The sequence below is a fragment of the Leptonychotes weddellii genome, chromosome 10 (assembly GCF_054177405.1).
Source record: "Leptonychotes weddellii isolate Sample4059 chromosome 10, ASM5417740v2, whole genome shotgun sequence".
In the NCBI taxonomy this organism is placed as follows: domain Eukaryota; kingdom Metazoa; phylum Chordata; class Mammalia; order Carnivora; family Phocidae; genus Leptonychotes; species Leptonychotes weddellii.
Genome location: NC_138378.1, coordinates 70,074,815 through 70,084,872, shown reverse-complemented (window position 1 = coordinate 70,084,872; position 10,058 = coordinate 70,074,815). Strand labels below are relative to the sequence as shown.

The 10,058-nt window shown below is 34.5% G+C and overlaps 1 protein-coding gene across 5 annotated transcripts in view; it reads right to left on the bottom strand.

Annotated features, from left to right (window-relative positions):
• The window catches only part of EHBP1 (EH domain binding protein 1), a 303,679-nt gene that overhangs the window by 93,949 nt on the left and 199,672 nt on the right, over window positions 1–10,058 (bottom strand). For 3 of the 5 annotated variants that reach the window (XM_081832042.1, XM_081832041.1, XM_081832043.1), the window contains exons 5-8: window positions 8,454–8,632; window positions 7,569–7,617; window positions 4,621–4,671; window positions 2,638–3,537 (exon numbers count right to left, since the gene is read on the bottom strand). In XM_081832042.1, coding sequence (XP_081688168.1) covers window positions 2,638–3,537; window positions 4,621–4,671; window positions 7,569–7,617; window positions 8,454–8,632 — 1,179 coding nt within the window. The remainder of the gene's footprint in view (window positions 1–2,637; window positions 3,538–4,620; window positions 4,672–7,568; window positions 7,618–8,453; window positions 8,633–10,058) is intronic. The other 2 variants (XM_081832045.1, XM_081832044.1) reach the window with 1 other exon arrangement.

The following is a 10,058-nucleotide window of genomic DNA, read 5'->3' as shown; positions in this document are numbered from 1 at the left end:
TTTTTTTTTTTAAAGATTTTATTTATTTATTTGACAGAGAGAGACACAGCGAGAGAGGAACACAAGCAGGGGGAGTGAAAGAGGGAGAAGCAGGCTTCCCGCCGAGCAGGGAGCCCGATGCGGGGCTCGATCCCAGGACGCTGGGATCATGACCTGAGCCGAAGGCAGGCGCTTAACGACTGAGCCACCCAGGCACCCCAAGGCAGTATACTTCTGACAAAAAAACAAAAAACAACAAACCTTTAACTTGACCCTAAACAAAATTCTGACCATTAAACCAATGGACAATAAACAAATATATATGAAGTTGTAAATAGATACTGCCTCTATTATCCTGTGGATTTACTGTACATCATTTAAACCTCCTGAATAGCATCAAAGCATGACAGAGTTTTAGAGCTAAAAAGACTCTTAGAGATTATTTCATTTAATGTATGTGGAAAATCAGATTAAAAGAATTTAAATGGCTAATTAACATGTCACACTGGTAATTATTAGCAGAGCCAAGATGAGAATCCAGGTGTACTCATTCCCAGTCCGGAGTATTTTCAATTTTTAAACATGAATCAATTTCTAGATTTAACCAAATAAATTTACCTTAAAAATCTGGGTTATAAGAAAATTCTGTCTTATACTTCTGGATAATACTTAGAACTTAGGCTCACCAAATTCTGCAGTTGTTAATCACTAGATGTTTCTTTCTTTTTGTTTTTTTAAGCTTTTATTTATTCATTTGAGGGAGAGACAGAGAGAGAGAGCACAAGCTGGGGGAGAAGGGTCAGAGGGAGAGGGAGAAGCAGGCTCCCCGCTGAGCAGGGAGCCCGATATGGGGCTCAATCCCAGGACTCTGGATCATGACCCAAGCCGAAGCCAGATGCTTAACCGACTGAGCCACCCAGGCGCTCCACTCGATGTTTCTCTATTATCTGCTATGTATGGACACTCTGATTGCTTGAAAGCTTTTTTTGTACTAAAAGTTATAGTACTTAGAACCTTTGATTTGAGATTTTTGATGAGGAGGAGAGCGGCTTGCTTTGTGAGCTACTGTATTTCTTTGATTCAAAGATGCACATTTTTTCTTAACATCTCTGAAAACTTAAAATTGATGGCATCTTATAATCTCTGTCAGCCAGGTCTCCCCAGCCACCGCACCAACTTGTGCTTGCTCTCTCCCTCAAATAAATAAAAATCTTTTTTTTTTTTTAAGATTCTATCCATTTATTTGACACAGAGAGAGAGAGAGACAGCAAGGGACGGAACACAAGCAGGGGGAGTGGGAGAGGGAGAAGCAGGCCCCCCGCGGAGCAGGGAGCCCGACGCGGGGCTCGATCCCAGGACCCCGGGACCATGACCTGAGCCGAAGGCAGACACCCAACCAACTGAGCCACCCAGGCGCCCCTCAAATAAATAAAAATCTTAAAAAAAAAAAAAAAGAATTATAATAAACCCATTAGATGTTAACATTCTAACAAAAAATAGTACTTTAAAAAAATAAGTGAGAATGGCATTAGTTTATATTTTTTGGAAATCTCTTTTATGTCTGGCTTAATAGCAGGCAGCTGGATTCTCATATGTACTTTTGTATTCAATCTTTTGAGATATCACAAATTGTGTGGCCTCCAGAAAACACCACTGTACACTTGTGAGAGAACGAAAGTGGAAAAGGTAAATAATGTTCTATTATTATTATGAAAATAGTTTCAACTTTGGGGGCTCTCTGAAAGAGGTTAGGAGAGCCTCAGAGGTCCCCAGATCATACGTTGAGAACCACTGCTGTAAAATCATGCTTTTGATGGCACAGAGGACAACACTGTGTGGAAAACCAGGTACACCAACAATTCCAAATCAAAAAGTGGTCAGAAGAGTTGGATTTTAAATTCTAATTCTAAATTAATTATACCTTAACCAATTAACTTTACTTAAACTTCTATACAGAAGAGCACTGTATGATTAAAAAATCCATGCTTGAATAAATCTAAAAGAATTCATTCAATAAGTATAAAATAAAAATTCTATGTGATAAAACCATTTATCATAGTTTACTGGCAATGTTTTTCTTTCCTTTTGGTACATAAAATAATGGTATATCTTATAATTGATGGTCCCAGAGATTCAATTAAATATAGTAAACACTGTAAGGTCAAATTTGTGTCATATTCCCCTCATGGGGAGGAGTCTGGATGTTACTGGAATTTTTAACCACAAGTAACGATGGAACTGAAAACACCAATTACAATGCAACTAACATATTTGAAGAAAATACTTTAAATGGGAAATATTTAATTTAGCATTACATATTTTCAGAATGATATTCCTACTAAATGGAAGAGTGAAATATCTTTGACTTATTCTTACAGTGAAAAGTTCTGTTTTTATAGGTAAATAATATTTTGATTTGAAAAGCTGACATTACTCTTCAATCTTCAAATTTGGATTTATTTGTAGGCTTAAAATAGTATATCATAAACTCTAAATGAAGTGCAGGTATAGTTTAGGTTTTTCTACAATGGTTAATTATACTTTACTTTTAATCATTTGTAGCATTTGAAAGTGCTCTATGAATACAAAAACCCCCAAAATATTCAGAATAACTATTTATTTATTAAATATAGGTATTCATCATTCTAACTCACTTACCTGGACTGTTTTTGTGGAATGATCTGCATGATTTAAAGTGGTTCTATCAGTATCTGGATCAGACTCTGTCTGCCTCAGGGAAGTACGTTTTTTCTTTGTAAGGTCTGCATCTCTATTGTAGGAGTATCCAAGTTTGGAAGTGGGAGATAAACTTGGTTTTTTGATTGGTGATTCAGGATCTGATCTGCATTCTAAGGGTCTGGAATGCTCTAACTTTTCTTTCTCCAAATTATTACTGATGTCTAAAGTCTGAAGCTTTTGTTCCTCTGTCTCACAAATGAAGGGTGGAGACACATCCTTCTTCTTATCACTAACATATAAGTCACTTAATTCTAAAGTCTCAGCTTTCAGTAGTCTCTTCTTGCCTAACCAAACTTGTGCGTGGGTCGAATCTGTATTGTAACATATTCCAGGGTCATCAGATCCTGAAGTCCTTCCAGAGCTCTGCTGGGACTTTTGGGGTTCTGTGTCACTTTTAGTCCTGCGACAGTAAGGGGAGGCTGTACTTGGACTAAGATGATCATCGGGAGTCTGATGTTCACTTTCTGACTCTCCAACCCCACTGTCATTTACAAATACAGAGTCATCTTGCGATAAGAAGTCTACCGCTCCGCCGCTCGAAGGCTGCAGTTCAGGCTCCCGTTTCAGATCACTAAGCTCCGCATAGAATTTTTCCTGATCAACAGAACTGTTTGTATCTGTTTCATAGTTTCCAACTTTATATGTGCTCTTACTGCTGTTTTCCTCTATCTGGACAACATTCAGTTCTTGGCCACTGAAATGTGCCCTGATTTGATAGAGATAAGTCATAACAGTCAGTTTGTCAGGAATTGCTAATAAGACCATATCAGAAGGTTCCAACAACCGGGAAATTCCTATGCTGGCAAATCCATCATACGCCTTCAAAGAAAGGAAAAACAAAGATATACTGAATAGTTCAAACAATCCACACATTTTAAAAACAGAAAAGAATAGATATTAGCTAGACATACTGAATCATTATGTTGTATACCTACAGCTAATATAATGTTATATGTCAATTACACTTCAATAAAAAAGTTATCAAAATAAATAAAGTTTAGTTACCATTAAAAAAGCCCCAAAATTTTAATAGATTTTGTTGTTGTTGTTGGAGGGCATACTATGTTACTGACATTATTGCCACAAGAACAAAACAAAATTCCACATCAGAAATTTGTAAAAGTGGGGTAGGTACAAGAACAAAAAGTTTCTTAATTAGTAACAATTGAAATGCTCTTTTCCAATAAAGAAAAATAAGCAAAAATTAGAATTAAAACAAAAAAAATCTTAGAATCAATTTTTATAAGGAACTAAGGTATAAAGAAATTAAACAGAGTTTTATCATTCCTATCAACCTCTCTTTACCATGTTTCATATAACTATAAAACAGTGATTTGTGAAGAAAAAGGATAGCTACATATCCCCAAAGACCTAATCCTAGATTACCTGGTATAAAAATACAAGTGCTTAAATTATTTAAGCCTAGAAACATAGAAACATTTTTTAAATGCCCAATTAAGACTGATTTTCATAATGAGAAGAGTGATTGCATTTTCACTTCATCCATTTTGGAAAGAATGAAATGTTTTGAGTAGTACAACTTAGTTGAGAATGTGAGGCTGCATTGTATTATTTTTGTTAGTCTTTAAATGACTGTGGCACATCAGGTTTTTCTAGTTTTAAAGAATCAAAGCTGTTTCTCAATTTACAATTAATTATTACTATCCTGAACTAACCCTTTAAAACAGCACTGTGTTGCTAGGAAGCATTAAAAATATGGTTAAAGGTTCAGATATACCCTCAGAAACTAAGTATGGACCCCCTAGTTGTATTCTCACTTTGGAATATAAAATGTCTATCTTTGTAACAACCTAGATGTAGGTTCATAATTCAAAGTTTTTCTTAAAAGAAAGGTTAGGAAATTATGTAACAATTTAGAAGGAATTACTCTTTTGCACTTACATGTTGAAGTGCATTTCTACCTTTGAATTTAATCCTTGTCTCATATTCTTCCTGTAGTTTAATAAATGTTGCAGAATAAGTAAGAAAGAAAATGAAAAATAAATTGCAATATTAAAACCTCTTCAATTTTCACAGCACTATGTTTCATAATATAGGTACCTCAAAATATTTACTCAAGAGAATGGCTCAGTTGGCGTGCATGTTTAGGCCTGTTTGTTATTTTACGTGTGTTAGGAAAATTAAAGTCATTTTCCTCCTCATGTGTCTTGACAACCTGATTGACAGACATCAATTGCAGACCATCATGAAAAGCACCACAGGCGGTATTCTAAACATTTCCCAATTATCTAAAACACTGACATACTGGTTAAGATCATATGTCACAGGTAAATGCCTTTTTTATTCAGCACTTTTTAAAGACCTGGGAAAATGATTAGCTTCCTTGTGGGGAAGCTCCTGCTGATGTTTTGCTTTATGTAGCAATTCATTTTATGCACACTAACTGCACTAAAAAAACATTTAAAAACAAACCGGGTTTCTTGTAAGCGAGGTCAAGACTTTATAAAGGAATTTTCCCATAGGTTAACCTCTTCTCCTGTGGTCAATCACCTGTCTTTTTAGCTGTTCGTGTGTGGAGAAAAAGAAGAGGTCTTTCAAAGAAAATTGTCTTATTCATGCCTAGATGTTATTTAATTGGTAAGGAGGAGTCATTGCCAGTTATGTTATGCATCTGCATGGAACTTAAGACACAGGTAGTGTTTCTTGTGCTGCCTTAAGTCCCATCAGGGGCAGATGGGGTTATCGGAAAGAACTGTGTGAAGCTGGAAATAAATCTGCAGGTAGCAACTGATACTCAATGTAGATATCAGGTTGGAAGTTGCAAAGTGATGAAAAGGAAAGACTGTAAAACATATTCAACTGTGCAATGAACAGGATCATCTAAATTAAAATCCTTTTAAAAAGCCATAATTATCTGCCCTGGAAGATCTAATTGAGAAAAAAATTTAATAGGATATTCTTTTCTACATAGTAATACGTAAACCCAAGGTATGCTCATCATTATCAAGTTCCTGAAAAAATAACGTAAAGAAGTATGACCTAAGCCTTAAGGCAAATCTCCATACTCTTAAAAATACATAGCTGGGTACAATCAACAATGTTTCCCTTTCAAAATTTCAAACAGTAATTTAAAAAGCTTCACTTTATAAAAATAATAATGGTTTATTTTATTACACCTTTATCTGCATTTAAATTAACTTAGTATTTTATTCTAATGCAAAAAAAAGGCAGGCATAGACTATATCTAAAGATATAATTTAACTGATGACAAAATAGGCATTTCACTTTGATAGACACAAGCTCTCCAAAATTATACAAGAGATAATTCATGAGAATGACTTACTCTGTAGCATGCCCACCACAGATGTGATTTCTATAAAGAAAAATATACTGATATTTTAAGATAACCTTTTTTGGTGGCACATTTCAATAAAAAAACTGACAGTTTTAAAATGTATTTCTCCAGGCCAGCATCATGCATTTGTAAAGAAAAAGGGTTTTTTAATGACAATACAAATCTTTGGGTTCAGAGAGCAATAAAAGTAAAAAAAAAAAAATTGTTCACTTAAATTCTCATCTGCTAACTGAACTTCTATCAAGATTCCCTTTACAGATTTTTTTAACACTGGTAGTTTTAATTATCTAATTTAAAGTAGAATGAAAACTTTTAGTCTAGACCAGAGGTTATTAATCACTTTGTTCCCTGAATCCTTTTGGTAATGAACCCCTTCTCAGAACAATGCTTTACATTTATAAAATACATAGGATTACAAAAGAAACCAATTATATGAAAAATAAAATTATGAAAAATATTAGTAAAACTGAATTTGAGAAACAGCAATACATGTGCTTTTTATGAATGTATTAACAACTGTAATTTTGAAGAAGTGATTAGCTTAAAAGATATTTGAAGATACTAAAACTGCAATGTGATATCAAGATATCTAAGACTCTCAAGGTGATAAAGTCTCAGGAATGGCTAATGTTAAACTGGTGTGTTGCTTAAATTCATAATTGAAGGAAATACTAAATTTCACTTAAAGAATTAAGAAAATAAAACACATTTTCCTCCTAGTCACGTTCAAGAACCACCTGAATTCTATCCATACCTCCCAGATTAAGAACTCCTATTCTAAGACAACATATTTCATTAACTTTTCAGTTGAAGAATTCAATGCAACATAAAACACATTGAGTACCTACTATATGTTGAATTAGTGCTTCCCTCCTTTCTAATGTCACAGTGCACATACATGACTATAATACTGTACTGTGCACTGGGATAAAAAGTTAAGTTAGCCTGTGGCCACAGTCAGCTGGCCCAAGGGCTTCTGGCAACTCAGACCCACACAGCTACCCTGAAGGCTAAAAGGATCAATATCCCCAACTGGGAAGTTGTGACCTCAGTTGGCTAATTAATTATGTGGAAAAACTGTATAGTTTACCAGAAAATGAAAAAAAAAAAAAAAAGAACCCCAATGTTCATATCTTTCTGCTTCTAGGAACATATGCATTCTTTCTTGTATACCCATTAGGCTCCTGCCCTCATCCCTTCCCAAAAGATTTTTCTAAACTCATAATCATTTATGGTATAACAGCTTTGGGTGCACTTTTTAAAAGCTAAATCTTGACTATATGCTTTAATAAATATTTAACAGTTAATGAAGTCCACACACATTAAAATTTGATGCTAGTCCAGCACTTGTGATCTTTAAAGGCTATGACAACTTAGAGTAAACCATGCATCCTATTTGAACTATAGGAAGCAGACTACCTTCTGTGAGTTGCAGTTATGACCTCACAAAACAACCTCAGTTTTCCCCAAATTAATAAAAGCCACAGAGGAGCCAAATTTGAAACTATGCATTTTTTTCCTTGGCAATTCTTACCTTTTTGTTGTTCTCTTTAATATCTTGAGGATTCAGAGACTTGTAGTCACTGAGGGAGAAAATGGCACAGTAGGTACATATAGTATTTGATACAAACAGCTGTTTTTAAAACAAACTGAATCTAAAATTTTGACATTCTATAATACCAAAGAGTAACTAGCAATTTCCCAGCAATTCAATCAACAAAACTAATAGTGTGGAAAATTAAGGAAAAAAATAAATAAATAAATGAAAATAGTGATTACATGTTTCACTGCCTGAAGCTTTCCATCTAAAAGAGAAGTTAAGGCAGGGCACCAGAGACCAGTCTTGACAACCAAATTTACCATGAGGTAATATCCCTTGTTGTCAATGTACAAAGTGCTACTGGCTTATTTGTCTCATCTCATTTTAACAGCCACACAATTTTCATAATAATTTGAAGTCAGTTCTTTGTATGAGATTAAGAAGAAAAAAAAATTTTTTTTTTTTTTTAAGAGAAAAGATTGGTTTTAGGCATTCAGAAGGGAGAACTTTTCTTTCTGACACACATTTCTTTTCTCAAAAAGCAAAGGTATGGGTAATAAACAAAGTCAACTATTTCAGGACACATGTTAAGAAATTATTTGTTTTTCGGGCGCCTGGGTGGCTCAGTCGTTAAGTGTCTGCCTTCGGCTCAGGTCATGATCCCAAGTCCTGGGATCGAGCCCCGCATCGGGCTCCCTGCCCGGCGGGAAGCCTGCTTCTCCCTCTCCCACTTCCCCTGCTTGTGTTCCCTCTCTTGCTGTATCTTCTCTGTCAAATAAATAAATAAAATCTTAAAAAAAAAAAAAAGAAATTGTTTTTTTAAAAAACTGTCTATTATTTACAAAATATTTATAGGGAATGGAAAATGTTTCTACTTACATTAAATCTGGTCTAAAGTGGTGTAATATTGCACAAAAAGATAAACCATTTCTCCACGATGTAGTAAAATTGGTGATTTTCACTCCCCGATAGTTTTTTGTAACTTCTTTGCACCATACAAGCAATGACTGACTAGCATTTGGCTTTCGCCCCAAAACAGGACTTGGTATAGGACTCGGCTAGAAAAAAGGAAAAGAGAAAAACATTAAAATAATTTAATGGAAGATGAAAATTAACATTAATTGACCTAACTAGATTATTTAAACCCTTTGATGTCAGTTTAGGTCCTTCAAAACTATCAATTCAAGACAACTATAACCTCCAAGAAGGAGACATGAATCTTAAGTTATTATCTTCAGTTTTAGCCTATGGCATTTGCCTGACAAGAACGTAGATATGCAATATTTTAAACTCATACATAAGAACAAGCCAAGAGCTATATTGATGGAAACATTATATTATTTAAATACTTAAGTCTGAATATCTGTGTAACTCTTACACCCTAAGAAATTTTCCCCAAATATAATCATGTACAAATATAGTTCCTTTTTGACTAGATTAAAAATAATGTATTTTGAAGTCTAACTGTAGCACAAATTGTTAGCAGGGGAAAGATCAAAAATGCTAGTTTTTTTAAAATGCAGTGATCATTCATTTTAGATAGCACAGTGATAATCATACTCAGACATTTCTTATATAAATTTAATGATGGCAAAACAGATCTACTTTTGTAGGTCAGTTAGGGGGGTGTGTGTGTGTGTTAAATCTTAAGCATATTCTTTGTTTTTCCCCTTGTTAATATACTTAAAACAATGATGACAAAAAAAACCCCAAAAACTACATAAGACTTTTATCTTAAACTTTATTATTCTTAAAAACATGCCACTTTCTTTTACTGAGTAACAATCACATTTTGTGATGGTAACTTTAGAGGCTGGTACAACTGAAAACCATAAAGAAAACTACTAAATGTTTCTGGATTTTAAATTATGCTACCAGGGGCGCCTGGGTGGCTCAGTCGTTAAGCGTCTGCCTTCCGCTCAGGTCATGATCCCAGGGTCCTGGAATCGAGCCCTGCATCAGGCTCTTTGCTCGCAGGGCAGCCTGCCTCTCCCTCTCCCACTCCCCCTGCTGTGTTCCTGCTCTTGCTGTCTCTCTGTCAAATAAATAAAAAATCTTAAAAAAAAAAATTATGCTATCAGTTAAGAGTGCTGACTATAAACATAAAATAGAGGCCCTCTGAAATAAGGCGAAAGGGGAATAATTATTTACCCCTAATATCACTTAAGTTTAACAAGCAAACCATTCTTGCCACACACCTTACTTAAGAAAGACCAATGATGCCCCCACTTGACAAAAACATGTTAGTGCCAAACAATTAAAATCATCAACTCTGAGGTAATTATAATTATGCATTCACTGTTCCCGTGAAAAAACTACTAAGAAACGCCAAGGATGTAATTTCTTATTTTTTATTGTATTTTTATTAACTGCCAGATTAACAAACTGTTATATAAACAAGCATGAATCTTGCAAAATGCTGTCCTTTATTATTTTTTTTAAAGATTTTATTTATTTATTTGATAGAGAGAGAGGGAACACAAG